The 27,449-nt window shown below is 38.4% G+C and overlaps 2 protein-coding genes and 1 pseudogene across 3 annotated transcripts in view; 2 read left to right on the top strand and 1 right to left on the bottom strand.

Annotated features, from left to right (window-relative positions):
- FCRL2 (Fc receptor like 2) overlaps positions 1-3,325 on the top strand; it is a 36,659-nt gene extending 33,334 nt beyond the window's left edge. Inside the window, exons 9-12 of the mRNA XM_077156564.1 lie at positions 687-772; positions 1,023-1,088; positions 2,887-2,918; positions 3,015-3,325. Of these exons, the coding sequence (XP_077012679.1) occupies positions 687-772; positions 1,023-1,088; positions 2,887-2,918; positions 3,015-3,050 (220 nt within the window). The 3' untranslated portion in view covers positions 3,051-3,325. The remainder of the gene's footprint in view (positions 1-686; positions 773-1,022; positions 1,089-2,886; positions 2,919-3,014) is intronic.
- A 2,441-nt stretch (positions 3,326-5,766) lies between these two features.
- LOC143680146 (GTP-binding protein Di-Ras3-like) lies at positions 5,767-7,996 on the bottom strand (annotated as a pseudogene).
- Positions 6,342-27,449, top strand: part of FCRL3 (Fc receptor like 3) — a 53,386-nt gene continuing 32,278 nt past the window's right edge. The window contains exons 1-3 of one of the 2 annotated variants that reach the window (XM_077156561.1): positions 6,342-6,680; positions 8,882-8,971; positions 13,822-13,863. In XM_077156561.1, coding sequence (XP_077012676.1) covers positions 13,857-13,863 — 7 coding nt within the window. In that variant the 5' untranslated portion in view covers positions 6,342-6,680; positions 8,882-8,971; positions 13,822-13,856. Of the gene's footprint in view, positions 6,681-8,881; positions 8,972-13,821; positions 13,864-27,449 lie in introns of those variants that run through there. The other variant, XM_077156562.1, reaches the window with a different exon arrangement.

The raw sequence follows: 27,449 nt of genomic DNA, 5'->3' as shown, positions 1-27,449 counted from the left end.
TTCTCTGCTTCCTTACATTCATTTGTTAGGATGCTGTCAGGATGAGCCCCGTGATCCTACATGTCATCTTGCATAGTAGCAAATATGTTTTAATTCCCTTATCAATTCATATATTCAAGATTATTCATTGAGTATCTATAATGTATGAAAATAAGTTTTTGTTAGATATCAAAGGGGTGAAATATGCATAGAATGGCCTTTACATGAGCTATGCATAGAATGGAGTTTATTTCCTCAAGGGATATACTGTTTTAAAGGGGATATAAAAATGTACGGAATACCCAAAAGAGAGAGAGAGAGAGAAAAAAAAACTAATGAGAAAGATGCAGGGGAAGTTCTCTGAAATTTTATGAGAAAATATTAACTACAGGCAACATTATTGTCTTATTTATAACTTTGGTAAAGACCAAAAGTGAGGAAGACAAAATTTTTGCCTGGAGTTGCTACCCTACTAGGAACTACTCTGTGGCTATGTGACCTGCCTCTGGCTGCCCACTTCAGGAGGACCTGGTTTCTTCTGGGAACACCCTGAAACCCCACTCACAGGTGGTCTGTACACAGGACCATTAAACCACCCTAGCAGAATGATGCCAGCCTGGCTTCTTACACCCTCTCTTCCTGGCCTCTCCTTTCTGTTCTCATTCTCTGCCCTTGGAATCATCCTACAGTTTCTTCATTTTGCACAGAGGCCCTTCCAGCCCAGGGACTCCAGATGATATCCCCCCCAGCCCACTCACAGAGATGGAGGAGCTGCAGTCAGTATATGTCAATGGTGAGTGCACCCGGTGGAAGGGGCTCTGGGACTAAGGCAGGGAGGGAAGTGGGAGCAGGACACGAAACATGACATGATTGAGACCTTGGCTGGTTTCCTAGCCGTCCAAAGCTCATGAGCTCCAGTCACTTCCAATAAATGAATAACTTCCTGGATTCATGCTGGGGTTGGGAGGATAGTGATGAAGTAGTTTGAACCCTTGTTGGAGCCATTGGCCACAGATAACTGAATTCTTGTCTTTTCCCTCCAGTGGATCCTGTAAGTACGAATGTGATCTATTCCCAGGTTGTCAGCTTCCAAACAACAAATGGCTCAGGTGAGAAATTGCAAGGTGATTCTTGTCAGTGCAGGCACCTGGGAGCTATCCTGTGGTTCCATGTGCGATAGAGGCTTCATCACATCACTTACCCTTGATGTGGAATCTATGGATCAAAGACAGAGCAAGAGATATCTGGAGGCTGTTTCTTGTGGAGAAGATGAATTTAAAAAAAAAAAATAGGAAGAGGGTCCATTGAATCTTCATTTTGATGTGTCTAGCCAGTCAGGGAAAATCTAAGAAACAAGGTAAAGGGAAAAAAAATAAGGGAAATCAGGTAAGAATGAGAATATCTAAAATTAAGGGAGGTAATTAAGCCAGGAATTCCCTCAGTTGAAGAGGGTTGTTGTGGTACTTCTTTTAAAGAACCTGTTGTCTTGGGTATGATGGGAAGAGGCACTGAATGTATCTAGATGCATCTAGAGAATTTTCGCTTTGACATGTTAACTTTGCAAGAGTTGATATGAAAATTCCATAGCAAGGCAGAGCCATGCCTTCAAGATGCTGTCCTAATACCCTTGAAGCTGCAATCCCGAAACCAGCTTTTTAGTCTGCTTTAGTTTCCTGCACTGTTCAAGCAAATATCATGAAATGGGTTGAACCATGGGAATTTATTAGCTTAAGGTTTTGAGGCTAAACGAAAGGTCCAAATCATGACATCATCAAAGCTGTGCTTTCTCCCTGAAGACTGTGGTATTTCTGGGGCTGGTTGCCAGTGATCATTGGCCCTTGGCTCCTCTATCATATGGAAATGTTCATGGTAGCCTCTCCTGGCCTCTCCTTTCTCTTTTTGCTTCTGTTGAATTTCAACTCCCGGCTACCTGTGACTTTCTCTGTCTCAATTTTATTCTACTTATAAAGGACTCCAGTCATAAGATTAAGACCCATCCTGATAGGGCTGGGCCACACCTTAACTGAAGTAACCTCGTTAAAAGGTTCTACAATGGGTTCACATCCACAGGAATAGATTAGATTTAAGAGCATGTGTTTCTGGGGTATAGACAGATTCAAACCACCACATGGTCTATGCTGTGGTCTGTCTCCTGGGGAATCAATGGCTGCTGGCAACTTAGCCGATTTCCTGGTCAATGGCTAGCCAGACAATCATCTTGGCCCCTGAAGCTGGGTCTTCTGCAAGCTTGCTCAGAGTTGTGCCACTATAGCTCCTTGTATAGAATTGATTTCCCTGTCATTCTTCTCTGGGATAACCCAGCAAAATTGAAAAGATACAGCCATCATCACTGTGTCTGTGGTTGCACATCTTCCAGCATCCTCTAAGTAGAGATTTTCAGGTAGGAGAAAGGAAGAAGGTTCAGTTCCATTATGCCCACCTGGGAATAAGGGAGAAAGAGCAGCCCCTTGTACTAGACTCAGATTCTGTGGGAAACTGCTGTGTGACTCAGGGTCCATCTGCTCTTGTCTTTGCCTCCAATTTCCTTTTGTATAGAGTGGTGAACCAGCCATAGTTGTTCACCTATAGAAATTTAAAGGGAAGACAGGAAACTGAGCCCTCACAGGATATTGTAAGGGTCAGACAAGCCAAAAAAAAAAAAAAAATCCATGAAACTCACATCAGGGAGGGAAAGGACTTTGGTAGTTAGTGTTGGTGGAGGACTTAGAGCATAGATGGAGACTTCGAGGACATCAGAGCAGACGTTAAGGGACTGAAGTTACACAGGCACAACAGGAGAATGGAAACTCACACATTGGACAGAGTAGTACTGTGCCCTGGGACATGACGTCTGAGAATGGAATTGAAATAGGAAGTGAGACTTCAGTATGTTTTCTCTTTCCACAGCAAACACTGGGAGGACATTTCTGGAGAATGAGGTGAGTTAGACTCCTTGGAAGTTCTCCATCTTGCCTCCTTCAACCACGTTCCTTCTCTAGCTCACTTAGATCCTCACTCCCGTGTGTCTCCCTCAGGACTCAGTTATCTACTCTGATGTGAAGAAGACATAAAACAGCTGGAGGAATCAGAGGGGACAACCAACAACAATAGACCAGGAATAAGAATTTCCATACTCTTTATGAAAATGAACAACTTTCATAGACTTTCATGGCCAGAATGTGCTTCAGGGAATCTAGGCAAGCCACCTTGTGTCATTATTTCTATTCTCGTTTCTTTCTTCAATATTTTATTTTATTCATTCAGTATTTATTGAACTGCTCTAACACCCCAGGCACAGCCTTTCTGACATCATCTGTTAAGCTATTAATGTGCAAAGACCTAAGAAAATAAGAATGAACAAGAAAGAAAAGCTCTCACCTTCACCTACTCTGAGGTCATGAGAACAGAAACCATTTCTTGAATGTTCTTTCCCTCCCATGCTATGATTCAGTCATCTTTTGCCTCTCCAGAACATCAAATTGAGTTCCCCTTTGCTTTGTGAGACCTTTAGGGTTGGGTTTGAGGGAAGGAACAGCAGCTCAAATCAGCTTTGCCATACTGTCCAGGCATTAGAACGTTTGAGTTTACATCAACATAAACAGATCAGCAAAGGATTTTTGTCATCTTGGAAATGCTAAGTATTTTCACTTCGATCAGCAGCATAGTATAGGAATTACGAGCACAGCCTCTGGAGCTACCTGCCTGGTCAGTGTCCCAATCTTACTCCTACTTAGCCTCTCTGAACTTCAGTTTCTTTATCTTTAAATGGAGATAAACCATTTAAACTGAAAAAAAAATTAGTATGAGGACTAAATAAGTATTTAAAATTTCCTGGCACTGTGTCTAGCTTATAGCTAGTACTATAGAAGTGTTCATTATAATTAGATATTTATCACTCATCCTCAAGCTCTGTACGAAGAAGGTAAAATGAGTAATGAGAGTCTCTAACCAAATGATTGACAGCAACTATCAGAATTTTCACCACAGCACCTCTTTGATTAGCATTTTGTATAATTCCCTGTCCTGCCATGTCAGTGGAGCTATAGGTGACTGTGGGCTGGATTTGATGATGTCTACCCAAACTTACTGTGTTTTTATAAACTATATGGAATAATATAGAAGTTCATCAGGAAAATAATCAAGAATGTATACATTATTGCAGTATGCTTTGAAATTTATTGCTTTTGTATATATATGTTATTTTTCACAATAAAAAGAAAAAAGTGTTCAGTTGTTAGTTAACATTTTATTTTGAAATAATTTTAGATTCACAAGAAGTTGCAAAAAAATGTTCAGAGAGATTCTCTGTACCCTTAATCCAGCAACTTTCCACAGTCACATCTTGTATAACAATATTCTACCAAAACAGGGAAATTGAGACAGGTACCATCCACAAGATTTATTCAGGTTGCACCCATTTTAGGTGTGTGTGTATGTAGTATTATGTACTTTTATCCTGTGTAATCACCACCCCAATCAAGATAAAGAAGTATTCCATTATGATAGGTACAATAGGCACACCAACCTACCTGCACCCAACTAATCAATTCTCCAACTCTATAATTATGTTATTGCAAGAATGTTATATAAATGGAATAATTAAATATGAATTTTTAGATAGACTCTTTTGCTCAGTATATGTCTCGAGATCCATCCAAGTTGTTGTGTTTATAAATAACGCATTCCTTTTTATTACTGAATATTCTATGGTATGAATGTACCACAGTTTGTTTATCCTCCCCTCTGTTGAAAGACATCTGGGTTGTTTCCAGTTTGGGGCTATTGTTAATAAAGCTTCTATGAACATTCATGTACAGGTTTTTGTATGAACATAAGTATTCATTTTTCTGGGATGAGTGCCCAAGAGCGCAGTTCCTGGGTAGTATGGGAAGTGCATGTTTAATTTTAAAAGAAAATACCAAACTGTTTTCCAGAGCGGTTGTGTCATTATCCATTCCTATAGCAGTGTATGAGCAGTTTCTCCACATCCTTGCCAGCATTTGGTGTCATCACTATTTTTCTGTTTTAGCCATTCTGAAAGGTTTATATCCCATTGTGGTTTTAATTTGCTTTTCCCAAATGACTAATGAGGGTGAACATCTTTTCATGTACTTGTTTGCCATATGTATGCTCTCTTGGGTGAAATTTCTATTTATGTCTGCTGCTCATTTTCTAATTGGATTGTTTGGTTTTTCTCTTGTTGTGGTTTGATAGTTCTTTATATATCTATATATTCTAGATACAGTGGCTTGTTGCATATTTGGCATGCAAATATTTTCTCCCAGTCTGCAGCCTGTCTGTCCACCCTCTTAACAGTCTCTCTTTCTTGCTCTCTCTTTTTTTACATACAGAAATAGCTTTACTAAGTCACACAATACTTTTTAAAAACTATGTGGAATACCCAAACATTTTTAATGATGTAAGAGACAACCAGCACCTCTTTGGTAAGCAAGTTCCACTTTCACAGATTTTTATACCCCAGTAATCAATTACAGATTATCATTTATTTTTCTTGTTTAGTGTCTTTCTTACAGCAATTTGTCAAACTTTTGTTGCACAAACACATTATTCAAATATACTATGGAAAGAATAGACATTAACAGAACTTTAAATGCTTAAAGTAAAACACAGTAATAAGGTTACAGAAAGGACTGGGGCATCTTTCAGTTAATTTTTGTATTTTATTTTCTTTTTAAGAAAGTTTTCTCTCAAGTCCTCCCTGACCAGGTTTCATTTCTTTCTTTTAATCTTATTTTATTTTTTTTAATACCAAAAAACACCAAGTGAACGCAAACATTCCTATTTTGATCATTCCGTTCTATATATATAATCAGTAATTCACAATATCATCACATAGTTGCCTATTGGTTTCATTTCTTTGAAATGCACCGTGCTCTCTTTTTTCTCCTCAAATGCCATATGAATTCTCTTGACTGAGAAAACGAAAAGTTATGAAGGGATATTTACTAACACCTAATTTTTACAGCCTAAGGCACAGCACATACTTTAAAACACAAAAATCAATCGCATGTAGGTGCCATGCTGGGACTGGTCCGTCCGTACTTTGGCACACCGTAAGGGGAGGCAGGTCGGGCTCCTGAGGCCCAGGGCTCACATGACCATGCCCTTGTCTAGCAGCTTCTCGGTGGTCTTGGGTACCTTGGCTTCCTTCTGGGGATTCCAGGGGCAGCCAGCTGACCTCTTCTCCCGGGTCAGCAGCAGGAGGAAAGCACGGGGACGTCCGTCTTCGCCTGAGGTCTCCCAGAAGGCGCAATTCCACTCCAGCCGGCAGGGGGCTCCACGCCTCCCCGCCAGCTCGCGCGCCCCCGTGGCGCTGGTGGCCCCCACCCAGCCCAGTGGGGCACTCCCGCAGGTTCCAGCCTTTGATCTCACGGATCAGCTCCCAGCAGGGCTTCAGCTCCTCCGGGGCCTGCTTCCTGGTGATCCAGCAGACCAGAATGAAGGCATGGCCCTTGGCAAGAGCGAGGCGCTTCAGGCCGAGGTGTCCGGGTCTGCCGGCGGTGTCGGTGCTGTGCCGAGCGCCTATGTGGTTGTCGCAGCTCGTCACCTGGGTAGGGGTCTTCTGTGGTCTGCTGGCACGCGTCACCGCAGGTGCGGCACACCCCCCTCCGCGCACAGGCGGAACTGATCGCCGCCTGGCGGGGCCTGGGCTCCTGGTCTGGCGCACGAAAGCGCGGACGGTAAGCGGAGTGGGCGAGGCTGCAGTCAACGCGCTCGCTGTTCCTAGAAGCCAAAGTAGCGGTTGCCCACGGTCAGGAGTGGCCCGGAGCGGCGCGCCCTGGGGCTTGCCGGTACCAGGGTTAGCCCCGTCTGTCCTCAACCTGACTGCCTCTCCTTGCACCCTAGTGCTGCAGGTAGCTGGTTACTCGCAGAGATAGCATCCCCTACCTCATGGAGAAAGGAGGTCCCCAGACACCCGCGCCGGCCTAACACGCATCCTCCGGCCTCTTCTCCTCCTTAACAGGATCTTTCTGCAAAGCAAACGTTTTTAATTTGAGAAGACCCAATTTATTGCTTCTTAAATCAGTCTTGTTTTTAATCTCAAGTTGATGACCTCTGCATAGAGGATTTTCTTTTGCGTTTTTTTTTCCTGAAAGTTTTGTATTTTACATTAGGTCCATGATACATTTTGAGTTTATATTTGTATAATGTGTGAGGTTTAGGTCAAGGTTTATTTTTTGCCTCTGGTTGTCCAGCACCATTGGTTGAAAAGGCTGTTCTTCATCCTGGCCATTGCTCTTGAACCTTTGTCAAAAATCGTTTGGGCATATTTGTGATGGCCTATTTCTGGGTTCTCTGTTCTCCTCCACTGATCTATGCGCCCGTCTCTCCACCGTAACACACTGTCTTGATTTTTGTAGCTATATAGTAACCTTTAACATCAGGAAGAGTAATTCTTCCCATTTAATTCCTTTTTCCCAAAGTTGTTTTAACTGTTAATTATCTTTAAAGAAGGCTAATGAGAGAGTACTAGCTTTTATATAATAACGTATTTCAAACTTTAAAAATGAAATTAAGGTGACAGTGAGCAAGAAAGGATAGGCCAAAATAAAGGAACAGACTTACAGTTAAGATTAAACAGTTGAAAAGAAAAAGACAGTGATATTTAACAATTCAAAAGAAAGAAAATTCCATTATTTCAAGACGGTGGTATTTTTATCTACATATTTGATTTCCTGTCTTTCCGTATGACCATTAAAATTACCTAAGAAACAAACAAACAAACAATGGGGGAAATATGCATAAGCACATGCACACTTAAAACAGGGATCTTCTATGAGTAGTGAGAACTAAGTAAGTTCTTTGAGCATGCTTAGGAAAGGCCTGCCTGGGAATTAAGTGGTATCCTTTGCAAGACCCCCTAACTTCTAAGTTTTGAGCATCAGGGGCTGAAAGTGAGGGTGCCCTGGGGGTTACTCACAAGGTGGGGCTGATCTCGATCCTACCATGAGCATTGAGGGAGGCAGCGGGTGTCAGAGCATGGCGGGAAGGCCATTGTGCCTTCCCACAACCTTCACAAAGGCAGTCCCAGTGACCAGCTTCAGGGGGTCACTGTCCAAGTGCGTTTCTAAGGAGGAGGGTCAAACAGGCTGGAGTATAAAAGAAATGTCCCTTTCAAGCTTCTGAATATATATATGGAGCCAAGTCCTTGAAAGGAATTAACTCCAAGCATTTTGGAACTTATGATACAAAAAGACCAAAAATAATTCCACTGAACATGTGGAGACCCACTGCAGCTGAATTACTGATGCCCATTTGTCATTTAACCCCAACTTTGAGATAGGCTGAGACGCTAGTCAATTGTGTCACTTGGTCGGTACAGGAACCACCACTGCTTAGGTGAGAGTAGGGTTAACACTGAAGCATACAGACATATTTACCATCAGTTATGCTAAAAGAGGTCAGTTCTAGAACAGGAAGTGAGGGCTCAGCATATTAAGGAAGGAAACCTTCCTAGCCCTGAGATCTGTAAACACCAGAGTTCTCACGCAATGCTGGTGGGAGTATAAGCTGGTACAACAACTTTGGATGACTAGTGGCAGCATCTTATTAAGATGAAAATAGGTATACGACGTGACCCAGCAATTCTACTCCTAGGTATATAGACCCACCGTGAATGTATAGATACATTCACCAGGAGAAATGTACAACAGTGTTTTTAGCAACACTATTTGTAATATTCCTAAAGCTGAAAATTACCCAAGTGTTCATCAATAGTAGAATGGATAAATAAATTGTGATACAATCATGCAGTGGAAGATGATCTAACAATGGGAATGATGCAACCATAACCACAAACAACAATATACAGTTAATGCTGTACAAGAAATGTTCAACACAATGAGCTCATGCTGTTTGATTCCAATTTTACAAAATCCAGGTAAAACCAACTATTGCATTGGAAGGGAGAGAAATTCTGGAAGAAAGCATGAGAGAGGTTTCCGGGAAGATACTGATGCTGCGTCTTTAGGTGGGTGACTGTGGATACATTCATATTGTGAAAATTCATTGCTCTGTATACTTAGATTTGTGTGCTTTTCTGTATATATGCTATACTCAATAAAAAGTTCCAAAAGAAACCAAGAGTCATGCGGCTTTATCAATCCTTAGTTTTTCAGCTAACTTATTATGTAGTAGTTTGTTCTAGATATAAGCTGCTTTATTATTATTTTGCTTTAACATTCTGCTAATTATCTGACTTCCATAACATGAAAATTACAGTTAACAAATTGTTCAAATGCAGTTACATTATGAAAGCTACGTTTCTCTCCACTCTAAACAGATGAATCACACATAGCCAAGGTAATGTATCATAATGACTCAGTGAAGTGTACAATTAAACAGGTTCATTTTATTGCCTTAATTAAATTAATTAAAAATTTGTCACAGACATAAATTTTATATTGGCTCTAATTTTTATACTATGCTAAGATTAAAGTGCTGGAGATATGTAAGTTTATCCTAAATTTTATTAACATGTCCCAGTTTGATGAGGTCGGACAAATGTGTACTGTTCCATAACCACCATGCCAATTAAACAAAAATGTTCTCTTGGGTCTCCTTTCATCAATAGCCCCCACACCCACTTCCATCAACAACTGATGTGGTATCCATCATTTAGATTAGTCTCATATGAACCAGAAATTCATATCAAAGGGATTATATATTGTGTTCTCATTTGTGTCTGGTTTATTTGATAAAGCATGATGTTTTTGGCAGTCATCCATGGGCTGATTAATCAGTAGCTCATTCCTTTTCATTGTTGAGAAGTATTCCATCATATGAATATACCACAAATGGTTTTTCTTGGGATTTTTTTTTAACAGCTTTATAGACATATAGTATATGTTAAAGTGTACAATTGATGAATTTTAATTGTATGCAATTATGAAACCATCACCACAATCATGAAAATGAACATATCTATAATATTCAAAAGTTTATGTGCTCCTTTGTAATTTTCTCCCAGAGAAAGAGCTCTGAGCTATCTCTTCTCCATGAACTCTTTTAAGGACTCTAGCAAACTAATTAAGACCCATCCACTACACACATATACATACAAACCTGTCCCCAGGCAACCACAGATCTGCTTTCTGTCATCATAGATTTGTTTGCATTTTCTAGAATAGAATCCTGAAGTATGTGCTAGTTTTTAAAACTTTTTTTATTGTATAGTATAACATATATACAAAGCAAAGAAATAAAAGAGCAATACATTTTCAAAGCACTCTTCAAAAAGTGGTTACAGGACAGACCCCAGAGTTTGTCATGGGCTACCATATGATCCTCTCATATTTTTCCTTCTAGCTGCTCCAAAACATAGGAGGCTAGAGGGCTTAAATACTTTTGTATCATCACAATTGAATTCTTTTCCCTTTTCTTTTTGTGAACAATAACATATATACAAAAAGAGCTATAAATTTCCAAGCCCAGCACCACAATTAGTTGTAGAACGTATTTCAGACTTTGTCATGGATTATAATTTCTTAATTTTAGGTTTTTACTTCTAGCTGCTCTAAAATACTGGAGACTAAAAGAGATATCAATTTAATGATTCAGCATTCATATTCATTTGTTAAGTCCTATTTTCTCTGTATAATTCCACCATCACCTTTGATCTTTCCATACCTCTCATTGCGGTTGTTTGAGCTATGGCGATTCTAAATTTTTGATATTGGAAGAGTCTATCACTAATATGGGGTAGGGAGATGGAACTATCTGATGTTCTGGAGAGGCTGGGCTAGATTTCAGGACTTATCTGGACCAGGGACCCATCTAGAGGTTGTAGGTTTCTGGCAAGTTACTCTAGTGCCTGGAACCCTTGTGGAATCCTGTAAATTGCCCTAGGTGTTCTTTAGGATTGGCTGGAATGGTCCTGGTGTTCTCTTTTTTTTTGTATTATATTCCATTGTTTTATTATATTCCATTGTTTTAATATCCCACAGTGGATATCTGTTCACCTGTTGTTAAGCATTTGGGTTGTTCTCAGTGTGGGGTTGTTAATTAAAAGTAAAGCTTCTAAGAACATTCATGTACAAGTTTTTACATGGTTTCTTTTCTCTTGGGTAAATATCTAGTATTGGGATAGCTGGATCACATGGAAAGAGCATGTTTAACTTTTTAAGAAATTGCCAAACAGTTTTTCCAAAGTGGTCATACCATTTTACAATGTATGCAAGTTCCAGTGTCTCCACATTCTTGTCAATCCTTGGAATTATCAGTCTTGTACCTCCATTACAATGTTCAATACAAATGGTGAGAGCAGAAATTCTTGTCTTGTTTCTGATCTTACGGGAAAAACATTCAGTCTTTTGCTATTAAGTAAGATGTTAACTATAGGTTTTTCATAGATACTCCTTCTCAAGTTGGGAAACTTCTTTCTTTTTCTGGTTGACTGAGATTTTTTAGGAAAGGATGACTAATTTTAGAAATTAAACTAAGCCGAGATTTCTGGAATAAACACTACTTAGTCATGATATATTATGCTCTTTTATATATCATTAGACTCTATTGGCTAAAATTCAATTTAGCATTTTCTCATTTATGTTTGTGAGGTATATTGACCTATAGTTTTCTTTTTTTGTAATGACTTTGTCTGGTTTTGGTACAAGGTTATTGCTATCTTCATAGGATGGTATTTTGGTTAAAGTTAGTTAACCAGCGTTTGGTTAATGCTGCTGGAATGCAATATACCAGAAATGATTTGCTTTTACAAAGGGGATTTATTAAGTTACAAGTTACAATTCTAAGGGCTTGAAAATGCCAAATTAAGGCATCAATACCGTCACTCAAGAAAGGCCAGTCCCATGCATGGTTTCTCAGTCACAGGGAAAGGCACATGATGATGTCTGCTCCTGTGTTTTGTTGCTTTCAGCTCCTGGTTCCAACGGCCTCTCTGAGCCTCTGTCTGTCTCTAAGCATCTCCAAATGTCTGTGTCTAGGCTTCTGCTCTCTCTTCTCCATGAGCTCTTATAAGGACTCCAGTAAACTAATTAAGACCCACCTTGAGTGGGTCACATCTCCATGGAAACACCTAATCAAAAGGTCGCACCCACAATTCGGTAGGTCACATCTCCATGGGACCAACTTCAATAAGAGGTCCCACCTAAGATAGGTCTGCCCCCACAAGATTGAATTAGGATTAAAAGAACATGGCTCTTCTGGGGTACATACCAGTTTCAAACCAGCACAAATGGGCTGGAAAGTATTCCTTTCTCTTTAACTTTCTGGAAAAGTTGAGTAGAATTAGTATTATTTCTTCTTAAATACTGGTATAACTCATATGGAAAGAAATCTGGGTCTAGAGCTTTCTTTGTGGACATTTTTAGCTAAAATTTAATTTCCTTAATAAATATAGGGATATTCAGCTATCTATTCCTACTCAAATGAACTTTAGTAATTTGTATCTTCAAGGAAACTGTTGGTTGCATCTATTTTCTCATTCATTGGCATAAATCTGTTCATAATACTTCCTTATTATCCTTTTAAAATCTATAAAATCTAAGGTGATGTCCCACTTCTCCTTTCAGATACCTATAAGTCGTGTCTACTGTCTATTTTCCTGATCAACCTAGCTAGGGATTTATTATTTTTATTGATGTCCCGAAGGACCAATTTTTCATTTCATTGATATGTGTATTACTTAGCTGTTCTTTATTTCGTTAATTTGCACTTTGATCACAGTTTCCTATCTTCTCCTTACTTGAGTTTAAATGCTTTTCTTTTACGAATTCCTTAAGACAGAAGCTGAGTTTGTTGTTTTGGGGCATTGTTTATGTTCCAATATAGTTGTTTGGTGCTGTTAATTTTCCCATAAGTACTGTTTTAGCAGCATTCCACTAATCTGATATGTTGTGTTTTCATTTATATTCGGTTCAAAATGCAATCCAATTCTAATTATTAAAAATACATATATTTGAAATTAGCCAGACACAAAATGATAGATACTGTATGATTCCATTTTTTTGACCAGCAGAAAGGTATAATCAGAGGCTTATATTAAAGAATATAGGGGACTTAGAGATACATAGAAGCTAGAGATGGGTGAACAATCAGCTAATGAGGTTGGACTCCAATGTAAGAGAATAGATAGGAGCGAAGGTGATTCTCTAGTGGGTCTAGAAGTAATATTACCACATTGAAGAAGAACAAGATTGAAAGGGGTTGTATAGACCTACGTATCCCACTGATTCACACTAGAAATGTGAATGAGTTCTCGTAAGAATTACTTCAAAGATATGATTCTTGTATGAAGAGTGTTTAAGTCCAGGGTACAGGGGGAAAACTGCTATTGCGAGCTATGTTCAAAAGGAAACCATCGGCACTACCACAGCAACAGCAGAGGTAAATAGGTAGTATGTGGTGATGTCACGAGCCATTGATTGTACACCATGCATAGAAAGTTCGTATGTTAAGAATGTTTGTGTTTGTAAGGTATCAATAAAAATATTTTTTAAATACATGCATTTTTATCAAAATCAAGAAATTAATCAATATCTGTAATATTCCTTCAAAATGACATGACCTTTAACTAACATTTACTCCCCTCCTATATCTCACAAGGAGTACAAATTTTGCAGTAGTATTATTTTTTAATTTATCTTAGATATTATCTTTCTTCCATTTTAGAAATATTTTCCTTATCAATTACATTAAACTTTCCATCTGCATTATCAACAATTACTCAAAACTTTGCTGTATTTTCTATTGATTTCTGTGGTCCATACTGTTTTTCTTGTGTCCTGTGACTTTTTTTAATTTTTTTTATTTTCTGGAGTTGCCAAAATTCATCAGTGAGGTTTTCCTTTTATTTTTTTGCAGGGGCAGGCACCAGAAAACGAACCCAGGTCTCCGGCATGACAGGTAAGAACTCTGCCTGCTGAGCCACGATGGCCCACCCAAGTTTTCTTTTTTGTGTCCGCAATAAGAATGCTTGAATAACACGCTTTCTGCATCTTTTGGGTCTTGAAATATTGTTATTCTATCCTATCAGAGTCATAACAACTTTTATAGGAATAACACTTTAATTTTAAAATTTGTTTGCCACCCTAATTTGTAAAACTCTTCTTCATTGCCTTCTTGTATTTGCTTACAGATGAAATAACTGATACCCGTCTATGTTACTTCCCTCTAATTAAGTAATTCTTGTTTACTTGCTCTCACTTTCATTCCCTGCTTATGGCTCACACTAGCTGAAGGCTTATAGGATCCTTTTTCCTCCCCTCTTCCCTCCTTCTCACCCTCTCTCTTACTTTCTCTTCCTTCCCTTTTTCGTTCTTAGAGGTATGACCTTTTATTAGATTATTACGACTAGGATGGGGTAAGTCTTTTTATTCTGAAGACACAAATCTTGCTTCAGTCCAGAATTCTCTTCTATAATTTTATTACTTTTTCCTTATAGACTCTCTCTACTCTTTTTTCTGAGTTCCTCTTTTAAAAAAATAGATAATGAATTTCCTCAATTGATAGTCTTTTATGTTTTCTTTCAAAATTTACATACCATTATCTTCTCTCTTTATATTCCAGGAAGATACTTTTATTTAATCTTCCAAGAATTGTTTTGATTCTCCATGTGGTTTAATTTGCTATTCAGGAAATGAACCAATGTCTACACCTGTCTGAGAGAAACAGACTTTCAATCTAGAATGCTATATCCTGCCAAATTATTATTCCAGTGTGGTAGGTAGGTGGCAGAGAGTGAATTATTTTACCTTGTAGAGAAATGTCCCTTTGAAACACAGAACACTTGGCACTGAAGGCTGAATCTTAGGTAAGCAGCAGCTCAGAATGCCCCGGGATCTCACTGCATGGACATATGCACATGCTGTCTGTTAAGGTCTTCTAAGAGAATTGCAGCATGCAGGAGGAAAACAGGAAAGTAGACATCTAGAAAAACCCAATCTGGCCATTTGGTTTTGGTTACTCAGTGACAACAATGTCCCTGCAAGCAACAAATAATCCTGAATACTTTGTTTTCCTTCAATTGCACATTCAATCATGAATTCCTGTTGATTTTCTGCCTTCTATTTCTAACATTTCATCCCACCTTCCCATCCCCATCATCATTGCTTTCGTGCAGGCCTTCCTTACTTTAGAGATGCACGATAGCTTCATGACTAAAGGCAAGCACCTGGACTTACACTACCTAACATCTAAAGACTGAAGCTGTGTGATCTTGGGCACGTTGTTTAACCTCTCTGTGACTCCATTTCTTAACATGTAAAATGAGAATAATAATACTACCTACCTTGTAAGTACTGATGTGAGGATTAAATGTGATAATATATGTATCTGTACACTTAGGAAACCCTTTTGGAACTATCTACTAAAGGTAACATACATATATACCCTGTGACCCAGCAATTCAATTCCTGGGTATAGATCCTGTATAAAGATGTGCATATATACATATTAAAATATGTACTAAATATACATATATATGAATATGAATGTTCATAATTTCCACGAAATAATTGTAATAGCCCCAAACTTGAAACTACTCAAATGGCCATAAAGAGTAGAATGGATAAATGAAACCATGACATAAATGATATGTTACCTTGGAGGTGCCAAAAAACATATAAGGAATTATATCCTGTGAATGGTGGACCTTTTATTCTAGACTTAAAGCAAAGAGAGAGGTCTATTTAGTGATGTAATAATTGAATGTTCTGAGATAGAGATAATCAAGGTAGGGCATGTAAAAGTAGGAATAAAATGTACTCAGGATTGAGATCACAGAAATACTAGCATTTAAGGCATGAGCAGAGATGATACTCTGTCCAGAAGACTGGGAAGGAATTTATAGATGAGTAGGAAGAAAATAAAGAGAGTATTATGTCATAGAAACCAAAAGCAGAGAATGTTTAAAAAGTGGAAAGGTTAGCTGTGGAAATTACTGCCAATAGGTCAAGTAAGATAAGGAATAAGAATATCCAATTGGATTTAGGGGCAACAAAATTGGTGTGACTTTGGCAGAACAGATTCAGTTGAATAATGGGGAAAATTTGCAAATGCCATGGATTGGAAACTTGAGTAGGCAGAGACGATGTGGAGAACTTGAATGCAGGATCTCAAGAAGTTTGAATGTAAAGGAGAAGGAAAAATAGGATGATAATAATAAAGGTTAACACTTACATAGCATTTATTCTGTGTCATATACAATACTATTGCCATTATTCCCACTTTAGAGATGAAGAAATTAAGGGACACAAAGGTTAAATAACTTGCCCAAGGTCGCACAGAGAAAAATTAATAAAGCCTAAATTTGAATTTGGTTCCTCACTCTCTGGGGATAGCTTGAAGAATGCTTGGGTCAGAGGAAGAAGTGTTTTAAAAGCAAAAGAATTTGTCATATTTGAATGCTGACAAGAAGAAGCAGTAGAAAGGATGCAGTTAAAGAGAATCAAGAAAGAAATCATGCATAATAGAGTCAGATAGAAGGCAGGTTTGTTTGGCACCCAGATCACAGGTGGAAGGATTTGCTTAGGAAGGGGAATAACTTCTCCACTAACTTTGATGACTGGGAGGAACTGATGGATTCAGAGTCAAGAATCAGTAGGCTTGATGGTTTGAAATTGAGTGAGTTCATATCAGAGGTCTTCTATTTTCTTTGTGAATAGGAGGCTAAGTCAGAATTAGCCTGAGGGTCGAGGTAGACTGGGCAAGGGAGCTGGGTTGGGGATTTGAGGATGCTTTCATGGCATGTCACCTAGATTTCCAGCTCCCTCTGTGTCCACACCTCAGTCTCCATTGCTCTTCTCCTACCATTAGCTTTCCCTTAAATATCCATCTTCCTCAGAGCTCTGTCCATGGTCTTGCTCTCTCCTAGTTCAATCAACTTCCTGGACAGTCTCCTTCACTTCCATGACTTCAGCAATTTCCAGGTAGAGCCTGATCTGAAAATTACTCCATCACTGCACAAAGGTGTCAGACGCTTTCAAACTGCGTGTAATAAAACTAAATACAATCTCACATACCTGGGTCAATTCAAGATTTTGCTGTTTAAACACACCATGCTCATTATATGCGGACTTGGGGTTAGATGTCGTTTGTCCACCACTTTAACTCTCTAAAAGCAATTGACGCTAAGGTGGAACGTAGATTTCTCAAGGATGTAAAACCACAAAGCTGCCGTCTCTCTGCACTTTGTCTCTGTATGTATCTTGCTTTCATGCCTCACCTGTATATCTCTCTCTTGTTGTACTTTAGCTCATCCAGTTGAACATTAATAGCCGTTCTGTGAGCCAATGAGGGAGCTATAAAGGGAAAGAAAAAAGAAAGGAAAGGAGGAAGAAAGTGTTGTATTGACTTTTAATCTTTCAAATGTCATTGGGATCAGAAAACTGGAGTTCAAGAATGAAGCATAGGGCAGGCCACGGGGGCTCAGCAGGCAGAGTTCTTGCCTGCCATGCTGGAGACTCAGGTTCGATTCCAGGTGCCTGCCCATGCAAAATATATATATATGAAGCATAAGGTTCCTATCAGGCCAGGGACTATCCATGGCTTTCTTCTGTTTCACCACCCCGTGTAGAACCCCTGCTTCAACATGCATTTGGGTTATGTAGATCCCTTGTTATATAATGTATTTGTATAACTGGTTTTCACATAGCAATTTGTGCATGTGTCTTTGATCACATGTATCACTCTTTATTACACAAATTTGTGCACACCTTAGGAATCCTATCTCATTTCTCCTTGAATTGCCAGTAATATTTATCAGAGTTCTCAGAATTTTGCCCCATTCATGAAACTGCTCCCCTAGGACCAACCTTGCTGCTGTGGATACCCTCATGGAACTACTGTGGGCTGTGTAGAATTCTCCCAGAAGACTTCAAAAAAATGTGTTAACTAAATAACACCAATGTCATTAGGTACTCTGGGCTGAAAATTTGCTACTATTTCCATTTCCCATTTCAAGCAAGTCTAATAAGCAGAGGTTCCGCAATGAGATGAAGCAGCAACATCAGATCCTCCAATATTAAAATTTCAACATCAATATCCCCAAATTTAATACAACCCCCTTCCTTTTTTAAGCTGCCTAGGAGAAAAAATTAAAGTTGAGAAAATAAATCCTCCTGAAAAAAGATTCCAGAAACATTAAAATCCAAATAAATTAAACCTGAAATCAACTTCTTTCTTGTGAGTGTAAAGAACTGACAGTAACCCATCCACTCCCAGAGTTTTCATTCTGCTTCATCTTAGCTAAGAGGATGTTCTCCAAGTTTCCGTGGTGCTGAGGCTGTTTTAGCGATTACTGCCTGCACTGTCTGACAGTGGAGTTCAATAATTCCTTCTAGGACCTCAGAGGTGGTGTTGATTTCCATACCGCAACTCTTGTGAGCTACACTTTTACACAGTTCAAAGAATTAAAAGGAGTCACAAGATAATCACCACATAGGCTCCATACCCACTGAATTTTAAAAAGCCAATTACCAACTCTAGAGCAGTTATTCCAAGCAGACCATCTAACAGAGACCGGTCACATGTGAGGGAAGAGGAGGAGATGAAGAAATTCTGTACTTCAGCAGGACACCAGTCAGGTGACACTTGTGGACCCGGAATCTTTGAACTCAAACTCAATTGTGAGAAACTTCCCAGAAAGGGTCCCTTTTAACAATAAGCTTTTACTATTTTAAGGATGGGTGGGAACCACCTGGGGTGTACTTTCTTTCCTATTGAATACACTTAAAACCTCTTAATTTTCACTTCCCCTTTGAGCAAAGTACTCGTAACACTTCAGTTCTGAATCAGATGAGGAATCTCTTGAGGAATGAAGCTGTCTGCATTCTTGTGTAAGTAGGCTGTTGCTTGGTATGGAATTATACTAGTCTGAGAAGCCGACCTCCTGGGGAATATTTCCCCTTGCCCCCACCTTTGTTTCAGTTGGAAAATACATCTCAGCAAGTTCTTAAAACTGCTATGCATGTTTCTGAAGCCTGTGCCCCAAAGGGTACAGTAAGACGTAATACTTCCCAAATGTGTCCCTCAAGATTCTGACTTTTCTTCCCTTTGACTTTCATATATTTATCAACCACATTCCCATGAGATACAGTCAACACCTGTATGCCCATTTACAATAATAATCATCTCAAAACTCACCCAGTAAAATATTTTCCACTCTGAAATCTAGAGAAGACCACATGAATTCAAGATTGCTCCCTCCAGTTTCCTCCTTGGGCCCGAATGCAAGGCAGGATTTGAGGCAACTGACACTGGAAACCCACCTAGATTTGGCACAAATGGCTTGAAGCTAGATCCTCCTTGGTGCTCTACAGCACACAAAGAGCCTTGTAGCTAAAGTCTTAAAAAGTACCTTAAAAAGCTGCAAAGATTTTGATTTTCCCTAAGACTCCCCATTTGCCTTAGCCATGACTGTCTAGGAAAAGCTACTTGGGCTGCCCTGAGGCTTTGCTGAGCCACTCTCACAGCCCCCAAGCAGCTCCTTTGCCAGCTGCTGACAGCTAAGCCCTTCCTCCTCTGTCCTTTGCAGCCCCTGGTAAGATCCTCGTGCCTTTTGCTCATCATTACCCACAGATGCAGTCTATAGATACAACCACTTGCCTATTTGACTAAGCCACCACCAGCAAAATGTCCTGCTCTTTTACTAAAGTCCAAGGCTTAAAGCTTTTGGCCCCACCAAAAGCCTCTCCTCTTCACAACAGTGAATATAAGGCCCCCCCTTATGTTTGTTCCTTCATTTTTATTTCTCTTATTTCCAAGAAGCCCATGTAGCAATTGTTTGTGTCTCCAGGACTTGGCTGTCTCTACTCTAGTCTTCACCCTACCTGTTCACAGACCTCTTTACTGGCAGATTTACAACTAAGGGGAAAAGCAGGGCGCTGAGTACAGCATGCCTAATTTATCCTTCCCAGATTTATCAATCAGATGAGCCACTTTACCTATCCTGAGGTATAATGCATAAAAGAGCACAAAGAGGAGCAGTGCTAGTGGAGGTGCATTCATGTGGAAGGAAATACAAGTGTCACATAATAAAATCATTCATAATTCATTTAGGTAAATGAGAATAGATTCCATTATGTTAGGGTTGCCAGATTTTGAGAAATTGCTTCAGGTAAACAATTAGCACATTTTTAGTATAAGCATATCCCCAATATTACACAGGACATACGTATACTAAAAAGTATTTGTTTTTATGTGAAATGTATATTGAATTGGACACCCTGTATTCATCTGGCAGTCACATGTTAGATTTCAGACATTGTGCTTGGGGCTGGGAATGTAATGGTGAACATGACACAGTGTCTGACCTGTAGGAGGGGAAATACAAAAGCCAATAGTTGATACAAGGGAAGATGGGCAATAAAATTCCAAAGGGCTGTTTCTGAGCATCTCTTTTCAACCAGAGAAACAACTGGCAGCAGTAATCATCAGTGCCTTCACGTGTGACCATTAGCTGAATTACATGCTCATATGTAGAACAAATCTTACTTTCACATGACATATTTCAAAGCTATCCATTTTCAACTGATTCTTCCTTGTGTTGGATACAGAGAAATCATAGCAAGTCAGAGTAGTTTCTTTCCCTGAAGATTCTCACATTTCCAAGGAAGATTGTCAAAGAAATAGGAAATTGTGCTTCATGGTGACAAGCTCTATGGTGAAGGAAATCAAAGTCCATCAAAGCACATAAGAACACCTAATCCAAACTTGGGAGGTCAGGGAAGATGTCTTAGAAAATGTGGCATCCACATTCTGAAATTATTATTGACAATCACCCCATACCATTTTAATATACAATTTTAATAAACAGTTTAATGTAATTTAGATAGCACCAATATCTCTTCTTCAAAATATTGGAGAAAGCTTTAACTTGGGATGACTAAAGAGATATCTTAACATCACCCTCTTCTATTGTCATCCTGGCTTTTATTGTTCATTGGTCATTTACTCATTCAATAAGTATTTATTGACGACTTAGTATGTGACAATGACTCTGCTAAGCATTTGGAAATGCAGTGGAGAAAAACCAGACCTGTATCCAGCCTTTGTGGTAGATCAATCTAGTTGGCAAAAGGGGTGCTATAAAATCACATAAATAGATTTTTTAAAAAAAGGCAAAATTTGGTAAATGCCATTGGGGGAAGATAGAATATTCTTAGGTTATAAGAAAAGACCTGCTTTTCCTCACAGGCTCGGAGATGGCACCCCCAAAGAAGAGACATTTGATCTGAGGTTACTTTCTGTCTCTAACATAAAGTCTCTTTGAACAGTCATAACTTTCTATCCCAGTAATTAGATTGCCGAGAATTGTCCACTTGTGTGGCTCGAGTATGCCTTCCCATCGAGAACAATGTTATCCCCACGGTGGCAAGAAAGTGGTTCTTCGGGAGGAGAAAAGAATCTCACTCTTTTTATGTTTAAAGCACAGATATATGTACAGTACACAAGCAGATGTACAGTATATCTGTGGTATTAAATTTTCATGTGGGAGAAGAGCAGCTGGGAAAAAATATCTAAGGAGTTTCCTTAGGGGGGTGATAATGAAAAAAGTTTGAGAAACACTAGTCCAGAGTTTCTCACAGTCCATTTAACCTTCCTTCAAAAACTTTTGTTGAATATCTACTGTGAGAAAAGAAATATCTGTGAAAGACACAAGGAATATAATGGTGGATAAGGCAAACATGGGCCACAAAAGCAAGTGAGAAAATAATTTACAAATTGTGATAAATGGTGTGAAAGAACGTGGGGACATGAAACAATGGAGTGGGACCACGGAAGAGCTTTCTGAGTAGGGCTCTCGCTTTAAAACTAAGGATTCTTATTTTTATGCTTGTTTGCTGATCTCCCAATTTGCACAGATCTTTTTATTTATTTATTTTTAGTTTTTTAAGTTGCTCAGCAGTTTGTTATTGAGATGCTAAGGTCCAAACTCTGTCAGTGTCAGAATATATATGTGCATACAACATTATTAATAATAATAATAAATAACAATAACACATGCCTACCACTTGATCACCTACTATTTCTAGAAACACCACTAGGAGTTTTGCATTTGTTAAGCAATCCTCACAAACCTATGCCATAAACACTTCTATTCCACAAATACGAGGAAAAAAGCCTCCAAGGGAGATAATTTCACTTGTTCGAGACTCCATACCTAACAAGTAACAAACTGATATTTGGGTCTGATGAATAAGTTCATGCTTTTTCTGAGATTCTCGGGATGTAGCTTTGCAATGAATTTATATAAATGATCAAATTCTAAGACACCGGTTTCATAAATTAGAGAAGCAGCCTCACGCTGTCATCTGAAATTAGGATTTGAGGACAATTTAATCCTGTGAGTTACTTTGTATAAACATCTACTTAAGGAGCAATAGCAAATGAGATAGGTTTATCAGAAAGTGTATGACCAAATAAGTCCAAACATGGAGAAGCCAAAGTTTAGTGTCTAAAGTACCTATAAACTAAAAATCTTTTAAATCATATTAATTTGTAAATATTAGTTGGAAGAAAAGTTAAAAAATGTTATTCATTCTTTTATTTATTTGTTATTTTAAAATAGAATTTATTGAATACCAAAGTGAATTTAATATATTAAAAAATGTTTTCCTTGTCAGTATTAGCACATAATGAAGACGTTTTAAAGCACTTCAAATATTTAGTCATGTTCCATACAAAATAAAGCCTAATATTATTATAAAAGTATTAATTTACACTAAATTACATGTGAACATTTAAACAAATCATCTAAGAATTAAAAATCCAATCATATGTATTTAAAAATTTTTTTTATTATGGTCATTCTGTTCTGCAAATATAATCAGTAATTCATAATATCATCTCATAGCTGCAGATTCATCATCATCATTTCTTAGAACATTGCATCAATTCAGAAAAAGAAATAAAAAGACAACAGAAAAAAATTCATACGTACCATACTCCATACCCCTCCCTTTCATTGATCACTAGCATTTCAATCCAAATTTATTTTAACATCTGTTCTCCCTATTATTTATTTTTATTCCATTTGTTTTACTTGTCTGTTGATAAGGTAGATAAAAGGAACTTCAGACACAAGGTTTTCACAATCACACAGTCACATTGTGAAAGCTGTATCATTATACAATCATCTTCAAGAAACATGGCTACTGGAACACAGCTCTCCATTTTCAGGCAGTTCCCTCCAGTCTCTCCATTACATCTTGACTAACAAGGTGATATCTAATTAATGCATAAGAGTAACCTCCAGGATAACCTCTCAGCTCTCTTGCATTGATACTTTATTTTGTCTCATTTCTCTCTTCCCCCTTTTGGTCGAGATGGTTTTCTCAATCCCTTGATGCTGAGTCTCAGCTCATTCTAGGATTTCTGTCCCACATTGCCAGGAAGGTCCACAGTCCTGGGAGTCATGTCCCACATAGACAGGGGGAGGGTGGTGAGTTTGCTTGTTATGTTGGCTGGAGAGAGAGGCCACATCTGAGCCACGAAAGAGGTTCTCTTGGGGGTGACTCTTAGGCCTATTTTTTTTTACATTTTACATGGGCAGGCACCGTGAAATGAACCCGGGTCCTCGGGCTTGGCAGGCAAGCATTCTTACCTGCTGAACCACCGTGGCCCGCCCAAGGCCTAATTTTAAGTAGGCTTGACCTATCCTTTGTGGGGTTAAGTTTCATATGAACAAACCCCAAGACTGGGGGCTCAGCCTATTGCTTTGGTTGTCCCCAATGGTTGTCCCCCATTGGTTCTCAATGCTTGTAAGAATATCAAGAATTCAACTTGGGGAATTTGAATTTTCCCCCTTTCTCACCATTCCCCCAAGGGGACTTTGCAATACTTTCTCTGGGATTTATTGGGGCATCACTCTGGACAAACCAACAAAATCTCATGCCCTACTCAAGGTTCCATGTACTTAATGGTGTTCAATTAAGCTGTCTACATAAGTTATATTAGGAAATGCACTAGTCAAAATATAAATTTTGTACCAAATAAACATTTTTTGCTTTAGTCTCACACATAAGTTAAAATTTTTAAATATTAATTGCCATCTCTGTTCAACACCCAGCAGTAATGACATTCCTTTGTTCTTCCTCATGCAAAAACATTTTTTAAATTTGTACATTTAGTCACTATCATTATACACTCTAGGCATTCCTAGATTATACCATCTCAGTCTTTATCATCTTTCTTTCTTTCTGATTTCATTTGTGCCCCCAGCCCTCCTCCCTCTATCATTCTCACATTCAGTTTCATTCAGTGTTTTAACATAATTGTATTACAGTTAGGTAGTATTGTGCTATCCAGTTTTGAGTTTTTACAGTCAGTCCTGTTGCACAATCTGTATTCCTTCACTCCAATTACCCAATAACTTACCCTAGTTCTATCTCCTGATGGTCTCTGTTACCAATGAAATTCTCCAAGTTATTCACTAATGTCAGTTCATATCAGTGAGACCATACAGTATTTGCCCTTTAGTTTTTGACTAGTCTCACTCAGCATAATGTTCTCAAGGTTCATCCATGTTGTTACATACTTCATAACTTTATTCTGTCTTAAAGCTGCATAATATTCCATCATATGTATATACCACAGTTTGTTTAGCCACTCGTCTGTTGATGGACATTTTGGCTGTTTCCATCTCTTTGCAATTGTAAATAATGTTGCTATAAACATCGGAGTGCAAATGTCCGTTTGTGTACTTGCCCTCATGTCCTCCAAATAGATACCGAACGATGGTATTGCTGGGTCATATGGCAATTCTATATTTAGCTTTTTGAGGAACTGCCAAACTGCCTTCCACAGCAGTTGTACCATTTGACTTTCTCATCAACAATGGATAAGTGTGCCTCTTTCTCCACATCCTCTCCAGCACTTACCGTTTTCTGTTTTATTGATAAGGGCCATTCTGGTGGGTGTGAGATGATATCTCATTGTGCTTTTGATTTGCATTTCCCTAATAGCCAGGGAAGTTGAGCATCTTTTCATGTGCCTTTTGGCCATTTGTACCTCCTCTTCTGAGAAGTGTCTGTTCAAGTCTTTTGCCCATTTTGTAATTGGGTTGTCTGTTGTTGTTGAGTTGAACAATCTCTTTATATATTCTGGATATTTGACCTTTATCTGATATATCGTTTCCAAATATTGTCTCCCATTGTGTAGGCTGTCTTTTTACTTTCTTGGCAAAGTTCTTTGATGCACGAAAGTGTTTAATTTTGAGACGTTCCCATTTCTTTCTTTCTTTCTTCAATGTTCATGCTTTGGGTGTAAGGTTTAGGAAACTGCCTCCTCGCATAATATTTATAAGATATCTCCCTACATTTTCTTCTAACAGTTTTATGGTCTTAGATCTAATGTTTAGGTCTTTGATCTATTTTGAGTTAATTTTTGTATAGGGTGTAAGATATGGCTCCTCTTTCATTTTTTTTGCATATGGATATCCAGTTCTCTAGGCACCATTTATTGAAGAGACTGTTCTGCCCCAGGTTAGTTGGCTTGACTGCCTTATCAAAGATCAATTGTCCATAGATAAGGCTCTATAGCTGAACACTATTCTATTCCATTGGTCAGTATATTTATCTTTATGGCAGTACCATGCTGTTGTGACCACTGTAGCTTCATAATACGCCTTAAAGTCAGGTAGCGTGAGACCTCCGACTTCATTTTTTTTCCCTCAGGATACTTTTAGCTATTCAGGCACCCTGCCTTTCCAGATAAATTTGTTTATTGGTTTTTCTAGTTCTGAAGAGTATGTTTTGGGAATTTTAATTGGTATTGCATTAAATGTGTAAATCAATTTAGGTAGAATTGACATCTCAACTATATTTAGTCTTCCAATCCATGAACACGGTATGTTCTTCCATCTATTTAGGTCTTCTGTGATTTCTTTTAACAATTTCTTGTAATTTTCCTTGCATAGGTGTTTTGTCTCTTTAGTTAAATTTATTCCTAAATGTTTCATTCTTTTGGTTGCAATTGTAAATGGAATATTTTTCTTGATTTCCCCCTTATATTGTTCATTATCACTGTATAGAAATGCTACAGATTTTTGAGTGTTGATCTTGTAACCTGCCACTTTGCTGTACTCATTTACAGCTCTAGTAGTTTTGCTGTGGATTTTTCGGGGTTTTCGACATATAGTATCATATCATCTGAAAACAGTGAGAGTTTTACTTCTTCCTTTCCAATTTTGATGCCTTGTATTTCTTTTTCTTGTCTAATTGCTCTGGCTAGAACTTCCAACACAATGTTGAATAACAGTGGTGATAGTGGACATCCTTGTCTTGTTCCTGATCTTAGGGGAAAAGTTTTCAGTTTTTCCCCATTGAGGATGATGCTAGCTGTGGGTTTTTCATATATTCCCTTTATCATTTTGAGGAAGTTCCCTTCTATTCCTATCCTTTAAAGTGCTTTCTACAGGAAAGGATGTTGAATTTTGTAAAATGCCTTTTCTGCATCAATCGAGATGACCATGTGGTTTTTCTGCTTTGATTTGTTGATGTGGTGTATTACATTAATTGATTTTCTTATGTTGAACCATCCTTAAATACCTGGGATGAATCCTATTTGGTCATGGTGTATAATTCTTTTAATGCACTGCTGGAATCAATTTGCTAGAATTTTGTTGAGGATTTTTGCATCAATATTCATTAGAGAGATTGGTCTGTAGTTTTCTTTTTTTGTAATATCTTTGACTGGCTTTGGTATGAGGGTGACGTTGGCTTTGTAGAACGAGTTAGGGAGCTTTCCCTCCTCTTCAATTTTTTTTGAAGAGTTTCAACAGGATTGGTATTGGTTCTCTCTTGAATGTTTGGTAGAATTCACATGTGAAGCCATCTGGTCCTGGACTTTTCTTTTTGGAGGGCTTCTTAATGACTGATTCAATTTCTTTACTTGTGATTGGTTTGTTGAGGTCATCTATTTCTTCTCAAGTCAACATTGGTTGTTCATGTCTTTCTAGAAAGTTGTTCATTTCACCTACAGTGTCGAATTTATTAGCATAAAGTTGTTCATAGTATCCTCTCATTACTTCCCTTATTTCTGTGGGGTCAGTGGTTATGTCACCTCTTCTGTTTCTGATTTCATTTATTTGCATTCTCTCTCTTCTTCTTTTTGTCAACCTCACTAAGCATCCATCAATCTTACTGATTTTCTCATAGAACCAACTTCTGGTTTTGTTGATTTTCTCAATTGTTTTCATGTCCCCAATTTCATTTATATCTGCTCTAATCTTCATTATTTCTTTCCTTTAGCATGCTTTGGGGTTAGTTTGCTGTTCTTTCTCTAGTTCTTCCAAGTGGACAGTTAATTCCTTGGTTTTTTGCCCTTTCTTCTTTTTTGATATATGCATTTAGGACAATAAATTTCCCTCTTAGCACTTCTTTTGCTGCATCCCATAAATTTTGAATTTGTTTTTCATTTTCATTTGCCTCAAGATATTTACTGATTTCTTTTGTAATTTCTTCCTTGACCCACTGGTTGTTTAAGAGTGT

Source organism: Tamandua tetradactyla, chromosome 4, assembly GCF_023851605.1.
Source record: "Tamandua tetradactyla isolate mTamTet1 chromosome 4, mTamTet1.pri, whole genome shotgun sequence".
Classification (NCBI taxonomy): domain Eukaryota; kingdom Metazoa; phylum Chordata; class Mammalia; order Pilosa; family Myrmecophagidae; genus Tamandua; species Tamandua tetradactyla.
Note: the sequence above shows the minus strand (reverse complement) of the source record. Positions and strands in the feature narration are given on the sequence as shown.